This window comes from Hylobates moloch, unplaced genomic scaffold, assembly GCF_009828535.3.
Source record: "Hylobates moloch isolate HMO894 unplaced genomic scaffold, HMol_V3 SCAFFOLD_8, whole genome shotgun sequence".
NCBI classification, from domain to species: Eukaryota; Metazoa; Chordata; class Mammalia; order Primates; family Hylobatidae; genus Hylobates; species Hylobates moloch.
Window position 1 is genome coordinate 90,796,504 of NW_026652283.1, and position 20,067 is coordinate 90,816,570.

At 38.8% G+C, this 20,067-nt stretch overlaps 2 protein-coding genes across 6 annotated transcripts in view; both read right to left on the bottom strand.

Moving 5' to 3' along the window:
• Window positions 1–17,594, bottom strand: part of EXOG (exo/endonuclease G) — a 28,074-nt gene extending 10,480 nt beyond the window's left edge. The window contains exons 1-5 of one of the 2 annotated variants that reach the window (XM_032162046.2): window positions 17,404–17,594; window positions 16,151–16,300; window positions 12,434–12,573; window positions 10,234–10,310; window positions 7,015–7,129 (exon numbers count right to left, since the gene is read on the bottom strand). In XM_032162046.2, coding sequence (XP_032017937.1) covers window positions 7,015–7,129; window positions 10,234–10,310; window positions 12,434–12,573; window positions 16,151–16,300; window positions 17,404–17,566 — 645 coding nt within the window. In that variant the 5' untranslated portion in view covers window positions 17,567–17,594. The remainder of the gene's footprint in view (window positions 1–7,014; window positions 7,130–10,233; window positions 10,311–12,433; window positions 12,574–16,150; window positions 16,301–17,403) is intronic. The other variant, XM_032162047.2, reaches the window with a different exon arrangement.
• ACVR2B (activin A receptor type 2B) overlaps window positions 16,187–20,067 on the bottom strand; it is a 76,966-nt gene continuing 73,085 nt past the window's right edge. For all 4 annotated transcript variants that reach the window (XM_058442852.1, XM_032162055.2, XM_058442853.1 and 1 more), the window contains one exon: window positions 16,187–16,300. The gene's annotated coding sequence lies outside the window, so the exon portion shown is untranslated. The remainder of the gene's footprint in view (window positions 16,301–20,067) is intronic.

The window sequence follows — 20,067 nt, forward strand, 5'->3', positions numbered from 1 at the left end:
GCACTCACTCTAGCTGAAAAACTCTTCATATGGCTTGCTCCCTCACTTCACTTAGGCTTCTGCCCTATCTTCACTTCCCCTTGTCTCTCTTTCCCACCCTAATACAATCCTTTACCGTGCTTTATATTTCTACAAGGCATTTTACTTACTATGTATCTCCTCCACTATAATGCACGCTCCATGAGGGTACTCTTTTCTGCCTTGTTTACTGCTGTATCAGAAGCACCCAGAACAGCACCAGGTACCTAGTAAAAGCTTAGTTAAGTCTCTGTTGAATAAAAGGAAGGAAAGAAGAAAGGGAATGAAGGAGAAAGGGAAGGAGGGAGGAAACAAGTAATCCAAATTGAAACAGAAAGTCAGAGGGCTCTAGAATATATTTTCACGAAAAAACTAATTTACCTTTTTAAAAAATCATATGATGATATGCTTAAATGACCTAAATTATCTGAATTAGAAAGTAAAAACATATTCCATTTTTAAAAAGAGCAATTATAATACACCGCCACCCTTACCTTCCACTTCTCAGTTTTTGTGGTAATACTTCTCTTTCAAGTGGCACAGATTTAATGATATAGAATTATATCTACTTCCTTATAGGTCCAAACACACTACATACACACTTATAATAATATAAATGCTGGTTAAATATTTTCCAATAGATCTTGGATTACAAACTCAAAGACCAACAAGGGCTAGACAGGAAATGTAAATGAGTAAAATGGGGCAGGTAAAGGCTACAGTGAATTGAAGATGTGTGTTCAATCTAAGGAGAAGGTTGATACTCTTATCTAGTAAACTGGCTGCCTATGGGAGTATATGCCAATTGTTACGAAGTCATCTGATTTAAGAGAAGCTAAAATCTGGATTTATGTGAAATCTCCCAATTATTAAATATTATCAACTAATTAAAAAATAACATACAGTCAGGTGTGGTGGCTCAAGCCTTTAATTCCAGCCCTTTGAGGGGTGCAGGTGGGAGGATTACTTGAGGCCAGGAATTTAAGGCCAGCCAGGGCAACATAGTGAGACCCCCACCTCTACAAAAAAGAAACTTAAAAATTAGCTGGGCGTGGTGGTGCATGCCTGTAGTCGTAGCTACTTGGTAGGCTGAAGTGGGAAGATCTCTTAAGCCCAGAAGATAAAGGTTACAGTGAGCTATGATCTTGTCACTGCACTCCAGCCTAGCAGACAGAGCAAGATCCTATCTCTATGAAAAACTTTAAAAAATATATATATACCATGTGAGCCAAATAAAATACCTCTATGGGCTGGACTTGCCATAAGAGGCCTCAGTTTACAAACTCTGCTACAGGCAAAACTCAGACTACATTATCGTTAGCAAACATAAATGTAAATGCTACAAACCTTGACAAGTATAAATGATAGATCAAGATTAAAGGTTCAAGTATATTATGTAAAGTATATGATGCAAATTTTACCAACAGAAGAACTAAAATTAAGTATATATGACTAGCAGAGTATGGTGCAGTGCAAGAAGTACACAATAAATTTCCTAATTTTAGAGAGATAAATTAACTGTTAATAAGTGACAGGTCACAAGTTAAAAATATATTTTAGTGCTCATTATTCTGAGATAAAGAAATAAGCGCCAGAACAAATAAAAACTGGACAGTGGGATAAGGAGTATAAGTGAGACTTTACCTTTTTATCCTGCCTTGTTCTGTTTGAATTTCATTACAATGTCATATACTTCCACAATCATGTTTTAAGATTTAGCATTTTTATCATTATGCACATATAACTGCATAATTTAAAAATTTTTTAAGTTTAAATTCAAGGAAAGATAGTTTACCAATTGTGACTTTAATGCCATGAGCGAAAAAAAAGCATCAAGACTAAACCGTGTTTAATATAAGTATCTAATTTCACAACTCATAACATGAACTCATGAACTCAAAAGCATCGACTTAGAAGACTACAAAAATTGTGCTTTGAAATTAATAAAGAGGCACCTGACTTTTGGGCTTCTGTAGATAAGAAAGGAGAAATAAAAAAGAATCTTAGAAATCATAGGTTTATGAGTACATGCACCAAAGAATACAAAAAACACCAGTCTTCATTCTTACGTTAGCCTCCAAAGGAGTAATAGTAGCTAACATTTACTGAACATTTCCTGTGTGCTAACTACCAAGCTAACAATGATACTAGCAACTCGGTGAGGTAAACACTACTACTACCCAAATATCACAGATAAAATTGAACTTTAAAGAAGTTAGGTCATTTTCCCAGGACCACATGCAAGCAAGTATCAAAGCAAAGATACAAGGCCAGATCTGACATGAAATACGTGCTTTTAACAACTATAACCACCCTGCCTTTCCTGCTATTGCAAGGTAAAGGGATAAGCTCCAAGTTAAACACCAGAAATTTCTCCTGTGGTCTACTACCGGTAGGTCTGAACTTCCTTACTAATTCTAGTACCCCGTCCTATGCTTTGATAAGAGGAGACATGTCAAATTAACATCCTTTATAATTTGGTCCAAATTTCACTTTATCTTGCAGATATTATTTGAAAAATTCCTTGATACAGGACTGTGAACATTCCCTAATTTCAGTATAAATGAAGTTTCCTTTTCTGTTCTTTTAATGTCACTCCTTTTGTTATGGTTCCGAGGCTTAGGAAAGTAACAACGTATACTTTCTCTGTCATGGTTTCTGTACTCCAGATAGACTGGTAGCCAACGCAATTGGAGGCAGAGAAACTCATTAGAAGCCTCTGCAATACTGTAGGTGTTCAGAGCTTCGGTATGTCTAAGTGAAAGTTATTTTAAAAAAAGAGAATTAATAGAAGTTGTTGGTTCAAAGTAATTAAGAGTAAGAGATGACTGCCAGAATGTGAAATACAGGAGAGGAAGAAAGTAATCAAGAATATAAGTTTGGGGCATGCCATTTACAATTCTGTATACCTTCCTCCCACATGACAGGTACTTGAAAATTTGCTGAACGGATGATTTACTGAATTAAAGATTTGCCTGTGTGAGCATGGATAGGTCCTATAAATTAATAGAGACATGGAAAACTAATGGTATGAGCTTAGAAGCCCAGAATCTGAAAGAGAATACCTAAGACCAGCAAGTCTTTAAAATAAAAACAAGAAACAAGACTATTACTCAAAGTATACTCTTCAGGAAGCTGATCTTGACTGACCTCACACGACTGATCATTACGACACTAAATAAGGTGAGGAGAGCTGATAGGTCTCTTTTGAAACTCTTCAAGGCTAGCTTGAACATGCTTGAGTATCATTTCACTGATAAACTATTTTAATATATCTTTTAATATTTTATTTAAATATCTACAATATTTAATATATAATTTAAAAATTTCTAAGCTTAGGATTTGTAAGAACAGCACAAAGAACTCCTTCCTTTATATCCTTCACTCAGATTTACCAATTGTTAACATTTTGTTCTATTTGCTTTATCACTCTCTTCTATTTTCCCTAAACTTTTTAAAAGTCACAGACGCACCCTTTTACTCCTAAACACTTCAGGATATAACTTCCTAAGAGCAAAGATATTTACTTACATAATCACAGAACAATTTTAAAAGTCATGAAATGTAATACTGAAAATATACAATTATCTAATTTACAGATCTCGAATGTTGCCAATTCTCCCAATAACATCCTTTTTAGCAACTTTCTTCTAGTCTAGGATCTAATCTAAGATCATATTACACATTTTGTTTGCATGACTCTTTAATCCATTCATCTAGAACAGATAGTTTCTCAGCCTTTGTCTTTTATGACACTAACACTTTTGTAAAGTAGAAGTCAGCTGTTTCACACAATGTCCCTCAATTGGGGTATGCCTGATATTTTATCCTGCTCAGCGCATCACATCAGGAAGTACGACATATCACTAAGTCCCATTACTAGCAATACTAAGCTTGATCACTTGGGTAAGGGGATGTTTCTTCACTGTAAAGTTATTTCTTACTTTGTGATTAATAAATAACGTATGATGAGATACTTTTAGACTATGTAAATACCCTATTCCTCATAAAACATTCACTCACTAGTTTTAGCTAGTGATGATTCTTGCCTGAATCAATTATGGTGATGTGTGCAAAATGATTTGTATAACTCTTTCATTCTTGCAAATTTATTAACTGACATTCTATGGTATGCAGAAGCTTTTCTTTACACCCTATGTATTTACATATTTATTGAGTATGGATTATTTAATTCAATAGGTTTATAATCCATTTTATTTTGATATTCAATAGCACCAGATACAGTAAGTGGGAGCTCCTTCAAGCTGATTCACATGTCCTTCTGACATATCCCCACCATTTGTCTGAGCACCTCCTTGGCTTTCTGGCATATGATGTTCCATTTTGTACTCTCTCTGTACCACCCCTTAAATCAGTCATTTCTCTAAGTGCTGAGTCTTTTCAGAAGGAGATGCTTTTTAGAAACCAGTATCTGGGTCTCAAGATATGCTCATTGCTAATGACATACCAATTCTTCTGGGCCTTTTCAGCAGAAAGAACTAGAAGATATATTTTTATCAGTTCTATTTTTAAAAATTATATCCAACTTAAGAAAAACAATACATTTTCCACTACAGCATTTGGGCAACACATACTTTACAGAAATAGCCACACAAAAATCTATATAGTGAAATGCTTGTAATTATTGGTTAATTTTTCCTTTTAAACATTGTACAAATTTTTGTTCTACTACACAGTAGGCTAGTGATATAAATTTTTCAATTTTATAAAAACAAAGCACAAATTAAACTGTAATTTAACCACTTAAGATATACAAGTCAAAGCTAGAAAAGCCTCTTTTCTGATATAAAATAAACGGGATTTAACAAAGACCAAGAATAATTAATATTTGAAAAACAATACAGAGGGCTTTAAGCCTTTTTTTCTCCTAAGACTACAAAATATACTAAAATTAAATTAGCAAGTTAATCAGAGGAGAGAAATTAATCTGAGAGGAGAGAAATTAAATGAATTAATTTTAAAATACTAATTCCTTTGACTTCCTTCACTCCCATATCTACTGGAATTTTCCAAGGGTGTACAAATCCTTGAAAACAACTACTCTATCATTTCCACTTAACAAACAGAAGTAGCTGGGTCATAATTTTGTGTGGAAAAAGAGAAAGTGGGCTATTCATATGGACCTATACAAATCCTTGGATGCTTGGACATTACTGCACATCTGATCTAGATAGGCTGATAATAAGCAAGTCAAATGGACAGAATATACTCTAAAAGTTTTGTTTTTTTTTGGAGGGGCGGTGGTTCCTCAATCTGTTCCTCAGGTTATTAAATTTTATCACAGACTTAAGTAATCATTTACCTAACCAGCATTTATTAAATATCTACTTTATTTCCAGAGCTGAGCTAGGTGTTCCCTCCCCTCCTCTTTGGCCTCACTAGCAAGTCCTTCAGTGCTTCTTTTTACTCACTCTACCACCTCTTCTGCTTCACTCCACCTGTTCCCTACCCTCTGTAGGCCTCACAGTATAACACTTCAGCCACCCTCTTGGCAGAATCCTCAGGATATTTCTGCATAATAAGATTAAATGTTACGCTTTTTCTAAGAACACCTGCTCTTCAGGTATACCACTTTGTAAACTGCCAATATGGAAGGCTAGCTAAGAATTTCCCAGCAACATTAGATGTCTGAAGCTCTCACACCACTAATTACACTCTCCTATCTTTAATCTCTCTTTCTTTCAGTTTATAAAAGTGCTCACATATCTTGCATATTAAAAAAAAAGAAGCTTCTAAAAGAAAAGCTTTTCTTCCCATTTATTCAACTCACTGTAACACTGTAATCTGGTTGTTTTTATTTTATTTTTATTTTTTTTGAGACGGAGTCTTGCTCTGTTGCCCAGGCTGGAGTGCAGTGGTGCGATCTCGGCTCAACGCAACCTCCGCCTCCTAGGTTCAAGCAATTCTGCCTCAGACTCCCAAGTAGCTGGGACTACAGGCACACACCGCCACACCTAGATAATTTTTGTATTTTTAGTAGAGACGGGATTTCACCATATTGGCCAGGCTGGTCTCAAACTCCTGACCTCGTGATCACCCACCTCGGCCTCCCAAAGTGCTGGGATTACAGGCGTGAGCCACTGTGCCTGGTCTGCAATCTAGTTGTTATCCTGGAACTTCTCCCTCTTCCTCACTCAAACAAGTTATTTATTCATGGTTACTCTTTTCTGTGTTCCTCTATTATTCCTCACTCCAACTGCTTGTATGTCCTAACTCATCTCCTTGCCTCTAATCTCTCCTTCAAATGCTCTCTTTTCCCACCTATCTCTTTACACGCTGCTGCCAAAATACTCTTTATAAAACCCAAATATCACATTTCTCCCATGCTTAAAACAAATCTATGACTTCTTAGTGCCTAAAAATTAAAACCCAAGTCTTCATCGTAGAATAGAAAGTCGCATATTATCTCACCCGTCCACCTGCTGTTATGGAACTCTTCGTCCCCCTTGAGCCACCCACACTGTTTTGTACCACAAGCTCCAATTTTTATGAATGATATATAAATCCCAAAACCCTGATGTTGACCACAGATGTCCTGTGCTCATCTTGCTCCAACCTCTGGAATCCTCAGGGTCCACTCCTGACTCTTATCTGTCAAGGTATAGCTCAATATCACTTCCTCTTTTAAGCGTTCCTGACCCATATGAGTAGAGCCCATCAGTCCTTTCACAAGATCACACTGTGTGTGTTTACCTCTATTACAGCATGTCACACTTTAATGTAATTAATTGTTAACAACTGTTTTCCACTCTAAACTGTGAGTTCCTTGAAGTCAATAGTTGCTTTTATCCATCACTATATTCTCTATGCCTATCATTCCTAATAGGTGTTCAATAAATATTGTTGAATAAGTGAAATTAAAAAGTAGAATGCAAAATTATTTTAAAATGATAAAAATAAAAACAAAAAGCAGAATGCAAAGTGAGATTATAATCTCATACAGATAACATAAACCTGACTATTAAACATCCTTACCTGGTAACTAACTATTTTCTTTCCATCGCTTCTAGTCTGAGGTAAGGTCAAAGGCCCAGATACCACCCAAACATCTTCAAACCTTTCTGTCAGCTCTCGACAGTACATTTCTATTCTGAAAAACAAATCAAAAAATGTATGATATTCTCACATATATACATGTAAGATAGCAGCAAATCATATCAATCCCTATGAAAGATACCAAGAAAAACTGCATTTGAGAAATTAACTTAAACAAGAACATGGCCAAAAGATTATAAGCATATAAACAATTATTTTCCCAGTTTGCTTACTGCACAGAAAAAACTTAAAAATCATATACACTAACAAAACTATCTACATTTTTCTTTATGTGCACTCAGAGTACATTCTGGAATTCAAATTTCATGAACTTACAACTTTTTTTATGTCATAGTTCCCAACCAGCTTTCAAGAATTATATATCATTCCAACAAGATGATATACTTTATTTAACCATTCCTCTTGCAGGACAATTGGGCTTATGTTAACATTTCTTACATAATGCAACATTGTATCAATTCCTTAGGATAAATTTCAAGGACCAGAATTATTGAATGAATTTCTTTTAAAGACATCATATGTAAAACTAACATTTTTAATAGGGTTATATCAATTTACTCTATAAGCTCCAAAATACAACACAGCAGTTTCACAACAATCTTTATAATGCTGGGATTTATCATTTAAAATCTGTTTTTGTCAATCTACCAGATAAAAATGGCAAGTTTTTTTTTTTTTTCTTTTTTTTAGACAGAGTCTCACTCCATCACCCAGGCTGGAGTGCAATGGTGCAATCTCAGCTCACTGCAACCTCCGCCTCCCGGGTTCAAGTGATTCTCCTGCCTCAACCTCCCGAGTAGCTGGGATTACAGGTGCCCAAATGGCAAGTAGTTGTAATATGTACTTTCTTACACTGCAGTTGGAAGATTTTTTTTTTTTTTTTTGAGACAGAGTCTCACTCACTCTGTCACCCAGGCTCAGCTCACTGCAACCTCCGTCTCCTCGGTTTAAGCAATTCTCCTGCCTCAGCCTCTCGAGTGGCTGGGATTTTAGGTGTGTGCCACCATACCCAGCTAATTTTTTTTTTATTTTTAGTAGACACACGGTTTCGCCACGTTGCCCAGACTGGTCTCCAACTCCTGACCTCAAGCAATCTGCCCACCTCGGCTTCCCAAAGTGCTGGCATTACAGGCATGAGCCACTGCGCCCGGCCCAGTTGGAAGAGATTTCTAAATGAGAGATAACAATGCATGTCCTCATTCCTCAGTTTCTTAACTAAAAAGTAAAATCCAATTATTTTTATAGGCTGGTATAAGTGTAGTGGTGTTTACAACTAATTGTTCATAACCAGTTACATAACTTTTTTGTTCTTTCTCTACTCCCACTGCTTCACTTGACTGGCCTTAAAAATTTTTTTTAATTATTTTTAATAGCAGGTATATATATATGTCTAATTACAAGGTAAAGTTTTCCTCCCAGAAATTTATCTCTTGGGAAAAGAAAATGTTGAATGCTTCCACAGATATGCGATCAGCAAATCCAGAATATGGAAAGGAAACTCTAGGACAAACATCCTAGATCTTCAACAGATAATTTGAATGGAGGAAAAAAGAAGAAAGGAAAACCTACAGATTAATATGAACTAAAGAGATATATCAACCAAATTTTTGTGTCTATCTTGTTTGAATCCTGGTTCAAACCAACCAACAACAACAAAAAATTAAAGACAACCAGGAAAATTTGAACACTGACTATAAAATTGGTAATAAAGAATTATTGTTAAATTCTTTAAGGGCATTAATAATACTGTGGTTATATTTTAAAAGAATCCTTATCTTCTAAATATATATAACGAAACATTTATAAATGAAATATCTGCAATCTGCTAAAAATAACCTGAGTGGGGCAAAGTGAGGGTATGTAGATGAAACAAATGTCACCATGACTGATAACTGCTGAAGTCTCTCGCTGGTGCAGGGTGCTCTCTTCATTATTTTAAACCACAAACTACTATATGGGGAAAAACACAATAGCCTGAAAGAACCTCAAACTGTTAGTTTTAGATGCATAAAGAAACCACCTGACAGTATCAGAAAAATGTAGAAGGCCCAGATTATTTTATAGTTAGGTTCTATCAAAAACTGGTTTATAGTGGCTGTGCGTGGTGGCTCATGCCTGTAATCCCAGCACTTTGGGAGGCCAAGGTGGGCAAATCACGAGGTCAGGAGTTCAAGACTAGCCTGGCCAACATAGTGAAACCCCATGTCTACTAAAAATACAAAAATTAGCTGGGTATGGTGGTGTGTGCCTATAATCCCAGCTACTCAGGAGGCTGAGGCAGGAGAATCGCTTGAACCCGGGAGGCGGAGGGTGTAGTGAGCCGAGATCATGCCACTGCACACCAGCCCAGGCGACAATGTGAGACTTTCTCTCAAAAAAACAAAAAACAAACAAACAAAAAAACTGGTTAATAGTTACATTAAACTATACCCCAACTTTTTTTAAGTTCAGGAACTTTTTTTTTTTTTTTGAGACAGGGTCTTGCTCTGTTGTCTAGACTGGAGTGCAATGGCACAATCACCACTCACTATAGCCTCAGACTCCTGGGCTCAAGTGATTCTCCCACCTCAGCCTCCTGAGTAGCTGGGATTACAGGCATGGACCACCACACTTGGTTAATTTTTAAAATTCTTAGTAGAGACAAGGCTTCACTATGTCCCAGGCCACTCTCAAACTCCTGGCTTCAAGCAATTCTCCTGCCTCGGCCTCTCAAAGTGCTGAGACTATAGACATGAACCACTGACCCTGGCCTAAAGCTCAGGAGCTCTTGAAATACAAAACTGTTTTTTTAAAAAAGCTAGGAAATATTGGAATACAAGAGAAACTAATAGTGTTCACTGAACACACTCAAGATGCTGCCTCAATTATTAAGATTATTATTTTGAGTCATTTCTTTGAAAACTTGACTTTTGAACAGTGGCAAGCATGTTCAAAAAGGCAGGCTATGTTTTGAAGTCTGATCTTCTGTAGAAGACTGTACCCCCAAAACACAGCAAAGAAAACTGGCCCAAAGTACTTACCTTCAGAGGCTTAGCTTTTGAAAAACAAAGACAGAAACAGTTAATAGGCACATCAGTACATTCTCCTGTCACTTCATTTATCTTCCATAGAGTCATGTTTTTAAAACTCATCCCTCACCTGTTCCAATATCCAGAATTATTATCAAAATCCTGAGGCACAATGTTAGAAAGGTAAAAGGTTTCAGCCATGGCTTTCTGTAAAGAAGGAAACATAGTAACTTGCACTGAAATGCTTTCCCCTTTAAAAGATATTTTATTAAAAAGACACAGAAAAACATTTTATTTATACATTAGTGCCAGGCAATTATTGACTACTTGTTTCAATAAATGAAAGCCATAATTATTCCAGGACAGAAAGCTCTTATAATAATTATTCAAAATGAGGACTATAAAGTAAGTAGTCGGGTAGGCTTATCAATTATAAAATCCAAACCTATAACGTGAATTCTAAGAACTAAGTATTTCCAACACAAAGCTTAAGGGAAAATTCTGGTTTTAAGCCTCTGGCAAAGAGTTTCTCAATAGAGATCAATTTTCACAAAAGTTATTTTAGTACAGTACAAACATACTAGTTCAAAAGTGGCAGAGAAAACGTCCTTGTTCTTCTGAATATCTGGCCACTATGTGTTCATTCACTTCACATTTCTGACCCAAATACACAAGGCTCTACCTCACTGTAATTTCCTCACTGATCTATACTAACTGTCAATGCTACAAGTACCTTCTCTTCAAGCAGTCGCTCTCAATCTTGAGTGCACACTGGAATAATCTAGGGAGCTTTAAAAATATTGATATTGATGCCTGGGTCTCATCCCTGAGAGTTTCCAATTTTATAAGTATGAGGTTCAGGTCTGGGCATCAGGATTGTGAGAACTTCTCCAAGTGATTATAATGAGTGTCCAAGGTTAAGAATTACTATCTTAATGACATAATCACCAATAGTTCACGTAACAAATGTCAGTATCATGAAAGACATTCCTCCCACTTTTTGGCAGGGAAATCATTCTAGATTAAAGAAGACTAAAGAAATATGATAACTAAATGTAATGTGTGATTCATGATTGAATACTGAATCAAAAAAGCGATAAAGGTCATAATTAGGACCATGTGGGAAAGCTGACTATACATTGTATTTTAGGTAGTATTACTGCACAAACATATAAAAATGTATTAGTATACACTTCTTGGTATGATACTTGTATTTATATATATTATATTCATATATATAAACATCCTCATTCTTAGATGATGCATACTCCTGAGCAATCTATTTAGAAATAAAACATGCCTGCAACTTTGTCAATGGTTGCAGAATTTACATATGTATATGTAAAGTAAATGTATCAATGTTTGTTGTACTATTTTTTCATCTTTTCTATAAATTTCTACAAATTAAAAAATTTTTTAAAAATAAATTAGCCAGGCATGATGGAACATGACCGTAGTCCTAGTTACTCGGGAAGCTGAGGAAAGAGGACCGTATAAGCCCTAAGAGTTCAAGACTACAGTAAGCTGTGATTCCACCACTGTACTCCAGCCTGGGCATCAAAGCGAGACTCTGTCTCTAATTAACTAATTAAAAACAAGTGAGTGGCTGAGCACAGTGGCTCACACCTGTAATCCCAGCACTCTGGGAGGCCGAGGCAGGTGGATCACCTGAGGTCAGGAGTTTGAGACCAGCCTGGCCAATGTGGTGAAACCCCGTCTCTACTAAAAATACAAAACAGCTGGGTGTGGTGGCGGGCACCTGTAATTCCAGCTACTTGGGAGGCTGAGGCAGGAGAATCACTTGAACCTGGGAGGCGGAGGTTACAGTGAGCCGAGATCATGCCATTGTACTCCAGCCTAGGCGACAGAGAGAGACTCCATCTCAAAAAATAAACAAACAAACAAACAAAAATTAGCTGAGCATGGTGACGCACCCCTGTAATCCCAGCTACTCAGGAGGCTGAGGCACAAGAATTGCTTGAACCTGGGAGGCAGAGGTTGCAGTGCGCCGAGATCAAGCCACTGTGTTCCGACCTGGGCAACAGAGTGAGTGAGACTCCATCTCAAAAAAAATAAATAAATAAAAGTGAGTAGCTTCAGCTCTCAGTGGCTTTCCAGTTCCCTTCATATAGCACTTAGTTTTCCTCATTCAACCTGTTTAAAAATGTCTCGGTATGTGATTGAAAGAAGAGAAATAAAGTCAGGAAGAAAAATAAGAGTATGGAAATTCTCAAGTTTTAAGGTTTGGCTCCTGGTTTTTAAATCTCTAATTCCTGTTGTTTGCATAACATCAGCCCCATATTCCCATCTCTCCCCCAAAGTATGCCTACACTTGAAAATTTGTTATTTCCTGCTGGAGCCATGTGTCCTCGTGACCACCCACTTCCAACATAATCTTCATTGAAGGCACTGAAGGTTGGAGGGATATTGGGATCAGGCTTAAATTTACAATGCTTTCTGTCTGCATCACCTGAAGAAAAACACACAAAATGGTTACGTTTATCAGTAGACAAATGTCCCTCAAGATTCTCTAAGCAAGGCAAGCTGGTTGCTACTGGCTGGTGTCTCTCCAAGCAGCTAGTATTAGGGACTGCATGCATGTCTCAAGTTCCTGGCATAGTTCAGATACTTCATCTGAATTTAGAAAGTACTAGTCTAGGAAAGAATGCTTTTCATATAGTGTAGCTATCTCATATAATTTTGACCCTGGCCTTTCCAGTTAAAGAAAAACTCCTCTGAATAGTATTTAAGTAAAAACAATCACCAATCAAAACACTAAACTACATAAAAAGCTTGGCTACTAAACTCTTGTTTTTTAAAAAAGACACCCATGTATTATATTTTGTACGGTTGTATTTGACAAGTTTATGTGTACTGAAATAATGGATATATATAGACACAAAACAATTTGTTCTAGGCAGGCACAGCCTTGGGGAGAGGAGTGTCTCTGATATCTTGCTTACTGCCTCTTGAACCATGACAAAATAAACATTTAAGTTATGAGCTCCACCCAGAAATTTCTAAAACAGAGTATCTGGGTACCACATAGGAGAGAAGAAATCTCAGATTTTATTTATTTTCTGACACCTCCAGAATGGTTTGTCACAGAGAATATTAGCAAACCCTAACACTATCTATTGCACTATTGTGAGGTGAGACTTTCTTAAACTACAAAAGTTATGACAACAAATGAAACATATTCAGACTGTTATTCAAAGAAGTGTAAAATGGAGAACAATGAAGTCACTGATTCCAAGGTGATTTCATTCAGCCAAGAAAAATTTAGTATCAGATCCCAAAGTTTACAGTAAAGTATCATATATGTAGCTTTTTAGAATCACTTTATAAAGAATAATACAGAAAAATTATCATTAGTAAATTTCTAAGTGTCATTACCATTGGAATCACTTCCTTCTACACCTAGTTATCTTTGGCTGGTGCTTACTGCCCTGGAAAAGCAATCTGTAGGAATTTCCAAAGACCTAAAAAGATACCTTCCTTGGGAAAAGATGTAAATTTACTGCTGTAAGGTGTCTAGCAGTATTTCCAGTGGAGAACCATATTAAACCATGCTCAGGGATTAAGGTTCCCTGACCTCCTCTCGATGCACAGATTTGGGCTGTAAGTCTGCATGATAGCCAGTTTTTGACTTTACCTTCCCTGGAACAAACTTTTTATCTTCCTTTTGGCCTTTGTTCAGTGCCAAGACAACCTTCCATGTAGTCCCTGAGAGTGGGCAGGGAAGTTAGTTCTAGTTCACTCTTCCCAGAGGATGTAGCCCTTTGGAGTTCCAGGGTAACACAGGAAGGGTCTCCTACACTGCAGGACCTACAGGACAACCTACCTTGGGTGAGCCTTAGGTCTTTCCTTCAATCCTCCTCACCCCATAATGCTGTGAATTCAAAGGCAAATGTGGTTTTGGTTTGCCAAGACTGCGCTTACCTCTTTGGATTCTGGCTTTCTCCCACAAACACTAGCCTGGCAATTCTCCACTATGCTGCTGTCTCTTCATTTTTCTGAAGTCATTTTTTAAAAGATATACTTTTAGCTGGACATAGTGGCACATACCTGTAATCCCAGCTACTCAGGAGGCTGAGGCAGGAGGGTCACTTGAACCCAGAAATTCAAGACTAGCCTAGGCAACATAGCAAAAACCCATCTCAAAAAAAAAAGTAAAAAAATATACAGATATACACTTTTTATATATTAACATTTTCTGTTTTCAGCAGGAAGATTCTATCTGAATAACTCAGTCCCTCATTACTGAAAACAGAAGACCTTTTACATTAAAATCAAGTAAAACACGGGTACATTGCTCCCTATTTTCAAATAATATTAATTGGCTCTATTTTATTGCCTCAAAAGTACACAGCTCACAAGACTTATTATACAATATAAAATGCCCAGGTTTTCTTATATGCTTGATAAAGTTTTCACTTACATCAGTTTCTCTCTAACAGCAAGTACATTCCAAGCATCCTGTTATTCTGCTGGTTGCTGTGCACTCTAGAATGGCACACACTGGCTTTAATATCAGCATTTTAATATGCATAGCCATAGCACACATTTTAAAGCAAAGGAGAATATGTGGAACACACAGCAAATTAAAAAGCAAATAACAAAAGGGAACAAAACAATTGTGACAAAAGGTAATATCCTTAATAAATAAAAGAACTTTTACAAATAAATTCAAAAGAGAATACCCCAACTGAAATAGGTAAAGAATAACTTACCAAAAAAGACTAATGCATAACATGTTAACTCTCACTGATAATCAATAAACACAAGTAAAATGAGCATTAAATTGGTAAAGCTCAGTAATGCTCACCATGGATGAAGGCTGAGAGAGAGAACAAACAACAATGGTAGGAGTGTAAACTTGAAGAATCTACCTAGAAACCAATTTGACATTAATTATCAAGATCTGGTAATTCTACAGGACCCTATCAAGACATAACGACACATGAATAAACTGACACACCTGCCTACTTCTCCAGCCTCATTTCACATCACCTTCTCCCTCATTGACCTACTGGCACTCTTTTAGTTCCCTAAAAGAACAAAACTCCTCTCCATATTGGGGGCCTCCAAAGATACAAGTGTTCCTTTCTTCCTAGAATGCTCTTCTCCACATCCCATGGCACATTCAACCCTCTGCCTAAGTAATTTCCATTCACTCTTCAGTACATTTTTTCAGAGAAGCCTTACTAATCAAAATCAGGTTCTTCTGTTATAATCTCTCATCACACTTTTTTTTTTTTTTTTTTTTGAGACACAGTTTCCCTCTGTTGCCTAGGCTGGAGTGTGGTGCTGCAATCTTGGCTCACTGCAACCCCCACCTCCCGGGCTCAAGAGATCCTCCTATCTCAGTCCCCCAAGTAGCTGGAACCACAGAGGTGCACCACCACACCCAGCTAATTTTTGTATTTTTTGTAGAAACAGGGTTTTGTCATATTGGCCAGGCTCATCTGAAACTCCTGAGCTCAAACGCCTCTGCCTCCCAAAGTACTGGGATTACATGTGTGAGCTACCATGCCCAGCCTCTCATCAAACTTTTTACTGTTCCTTAATTATACTACACTAACTTGCAATCACTTCCTTTGGAAAAATTATTGTAATTATACATCCAAAATTATTTGTTTGATAGGTCAACCCACTCTCCCAACTCAAAGTGTCATTGGGGTAGAGATCCTCTACTCTGGTCACACATAGGTCCCCAAGGGTTATCACAGTGCCAGACACATAGCAGGCACATAAATATTTGTTAAGGTAAAACTGAATGGTGCTCATTGCTGTAATATTTATGACAGAGCCTCCCAACTAGTGTGTCAAGATATGGGTATTTTCAGCCCTGAGACAGCTGGAAAGGGTCTGGCTTTCTGGCTGCCAGGTAGGGTTGATTTAACCAGTAAGCTATATAAATATAACTTTCTACATGTGCTATGATATGAAAAAAGTTGAGAATATTAATAATCATCCCTGTCTTAAATTTGGAGACATCTTTCATAAATACTGTTACTTCAATTTTTTTTTATTCAACCACCTACCCATTATCTTGCTTTTGGAAATATGTTCAAGAACCCATCTAGGCACTCGCTTTGCCTGATCATAAGACAAAGCGTGATTAGTGTAACACCTTGTATCTGTTCCAGTTAAAGGGAATCCAAATTGTTCCAAGACAGCCTTTTCTGCAGATCCTAAAAATGAAAAAAAAAAGTGGGGGAGGCAGAGACAAAAAAAAAAAAAACACACACACACAATTAGTGGCTCTTAATAATGAAAGATTATAAGGAAAAGGAGAGCGGTGTGATTTACAAAGGACTGGCTCAGAAGTCGAATCAACCAGAAAATCTCATTTTTGCAATTACTTAAGAGATGAAGAAAATAGACAGTAGGCAAAGTACTGATTTGCCTATAATCAGTGAATAAAATGCAGCTACTGCATTAACTTTTGAATAAAGATTTGATCTTATTAGTCTTTCACATCACATTTCCAAATCATCTCTGAAGCACTGATATGTGTGCTGTTGCAAGATGACAGTAAAACTGGTACTGTTTTTCCTAGTGGGAGAAACCAAGCACACATTCAACAGTGAGTCAGTTTCGAGACAATCCTCCCCTGATGCCTTCTCAAATCCTCATCCCACCAAGGGGGCAGTTCTCTTGCTAGATGCCAAGTATCCAAAGGAGCAAGTTAAATTAGCACGTCCGCAAAGTGCAAGAAATGAGCACGTGTTAATTTTTTTTTTTTTTTTGTCAAATATAAGGTACCCATTGCAACATTGAGTTTTTATACACTTTGGAAGGATAGCAGGTATTCTTCAACTGAACAATGACGAAAGAAGGGCAGTTAACTAATCTACTAAAACTATGTATTAATTTATTCCTTCATTCATGCTTACTGAATGCCAATTATGTACCAGGTACTGTGCTGGTTAGATGATGGAGACCAAAACAGACATAGTCTCAAGTCTTACGGAGCTAACAATCTTAGTGGAGGACACAGACATTAAAACATAGATATCGCGATGAGTAACTGGGGGGAAGAAAGTCGGGCGGGGGGGTAGTTCTGTGCAGAAAACGAAGATGTCCGGGGGAAGTAAGGACATGAGGGAAGTTGGCGAGACGCGAGGTGGGGAGGGGAGGCCGAGCCGGGAGAATAAAGGTCAGAAACCAAGGGCCGGGCTCGGGGCCCAGCAAACGGTGAAGGCTGTCCGTCAAGGATTGCCATTCACACCCCAGGTAGGAGTCGGAGAACGAAACCTGGTCCAGGGAAGGGAGGACGGGCCCACAGACTTACCATCCGGCTGCTTCCCTGTCAACGCTCCCTCAGCGCCCTGACTCTGGAAGAACTGCAGGGCCGTGAGCCCAGCTCCCGCAGCGCCCACTACAGCCCCAGCCACGAAGCCGCTCAGAAAACGCCGGGAGCCCCGCAGGCGGGAAGCGACACTCTTGGTAGCCATCTTGCCCGAGGTACCGGCCTTTTACCACGGCGCATGCGCGCACAGGCCGGCCCCCCCCCGCCTCCCCCGCCACGACGCCTCGCCGCCCGCCAAGCTGAGGGCCTCGCACGCCCCCTGGTGACAAACCGGGATGCCTAGCGGATCCCCGCTTCATCCCTGGTCCACTGGACGGGGCGATGGATGGGGAATATGATGTCTAGAGGGCTTAGTGGTGTGCTAGATATAGTCTTGAGAAGAAAATGCCTTTAGTCCCATTTAATAGGTGAGTAAACACTCGCACGTGGTTACACTAAGGTCTCCAGAGCCGATATTCCAACTCAGGTCTATTTATTTAGCGACAGGGTCTCTGTTACCCAGGCTGCAGTACAGTGGAATGATCATAGCTCACTGCGATCTCGAACTCCTGGGCTCAAGCGATCCTCCTGCCTCAGCCTCCTGAGTAGCTGGGACTACAGGCACGTGCCACACTGCCCGGCTAATTTTTTTGGTGGGAGTGGGGGAGCGGTAGAGAAGGGGGTCTCCTTATGTTGCCCAGGCTGGTATCCAACTTCTGGCCTCAAGCAATCTTCCCGCCAAGGCCTCCCAAAGTGCTGTAAGTCCAGGTGTGTGTCACTGTCCCCAACCTTCTCTTTTAAATTGGAATAATAATACTTAGACCATAGCGTTCTTGTGAGGATTAAAGGAGATGACACATGTAAAATGTTTAGGGAAGTACCAGGGGCATGTCACTAAGTGCTCTATAAATGTTAGAAATGTTTGAGTCATCTCTACTCTGTCTTGATAGAATATAAAATCCAGATTGCTGAACGCCTGCTGGCAAAGAAAGGATAGATTTCATGGACTACCACTCACAAATAAATGAGTCTTCATTTTGCAGCACGATCTCCAGCATTCCGTGTGGACTTAGTTCTTAGCAGAAACTTCAAGTTTCCTATTTCTTAGATAACCGGTAGGAATAACTTTCATCTGATCCCACTGATGATTCACTGACCAGGAGGCCACTTCTAACAACCTACTGAAGTGTGCACATTATTTTGACAGCCTCAAATGGGAGGCTACTCCCTTGCCAGGAATACCTCTTGTGAAGGACCCTGACTGGTTAAGCTACATCAACCAGAGTCCTTCCTAGGGATTTTCGATCTCTCTGGGTAGCAAAGCTGTGACATGAAACTCACAGGCACAGTGGCTCATGCCTGTAATCCCAGCACTTGGGGAGGCCAAGACTGGAGGATCACCTGAGGTCAGGAATTTGAGACCAGCCTGGCCAACATGGTGAAACCCGTCCCTACTAACAATACAAAAATTAACCGGGCATGGTGGCACGCGCCTGTAATCCCAGCTACTCGAAAGGCTGAGGCAGAACTGCTTGAACCCAGGAGACAGAGGTTGCAGTGAGCTGAGATCGTGCCACTGCACTCCAATCTGGGCAATAGAGCAAGACTCTGTCTCCAAAAAAAAAAAAAAAAAAAAAAGCTCTGGCACTGTATACAGCCTTGTTTCCTGCTAAGAAGTCAAAGGAGCAGATGCATCTGGTCGTGCTCTGAGCAATAATGGAAGAAATACCAGGACACAGGTGGAGAAGGCCTGCAATGTTGGGACCCCAACTCCCAAGGCTCCTGAAGCCCATATATATCCTGCCTTTCTGAAGGCTTGGCTAGTCATTTCCCCCAGAATCCTTTCAGTGAAACCCCCTTTTTTGTCTAATGGTTTCTGTCACCTGCAACCAAGAATCCTAACAAATACAACCAGACAACACTGGTATCTGTAGGCTTCAAGGCTACTTCAGCAGCTTTCCCCAGAATTTACTAAGTACACAATCACTGAGGTACTGTATTTCTTAAGGCGCTTGTAAGTGCCAGACACTGTGCTAAATACTAGAGAGAGAAATATTAGATGGCTTTTCCTAATCCAGATCCTCTACTTCTGAACAACAGTGTAACCCCACATTTGGTCCCAAGAGGTCAAGAACTGGAAGGGCTGCCTGCCTCTGAGTAGGAAAACTCCCTCTGGGCCTGTTTGCCCACCTGTAAAATTGGAATTGGGCCAGTGATTTGTAAACTTTAATCAAGGTTCCTAGGTATTCCATAGGGATGCCTGAGGGATGACGAAGGGATGGGAGGTAAGTGAAATGGTCCCTTGGCCCTCTTCTACTTGCTTATTCAGACAAGCCTGGTTTTATAAACCAACTTCTGTGTCAAATTTCTTTCGGTCAAAGAAACCAGATGACTCCTAAGGTCCAACCTTTCAGCTTTTCCTGCTCCAAGATCCTGTGTCAAAAATATCAGCCCTTTGCCCTCCTTCCTTCCTTAGGGGCACTCACTAATAAAAGGTGAACTTTCTAAATGTGAAAGAGCAAAAACAGCCAAATATTGGGCAACTGGTCCCTGAATAAAGGGTCCTTTCATCAAAAACTTTCTCCAAAAGTTTCAAACAGTTGCTTAATTCTCGTAATAAAGGGTGAATTAAAAGGGTGTTTCTCCACTTAGGCAAGTAAGAGTCAC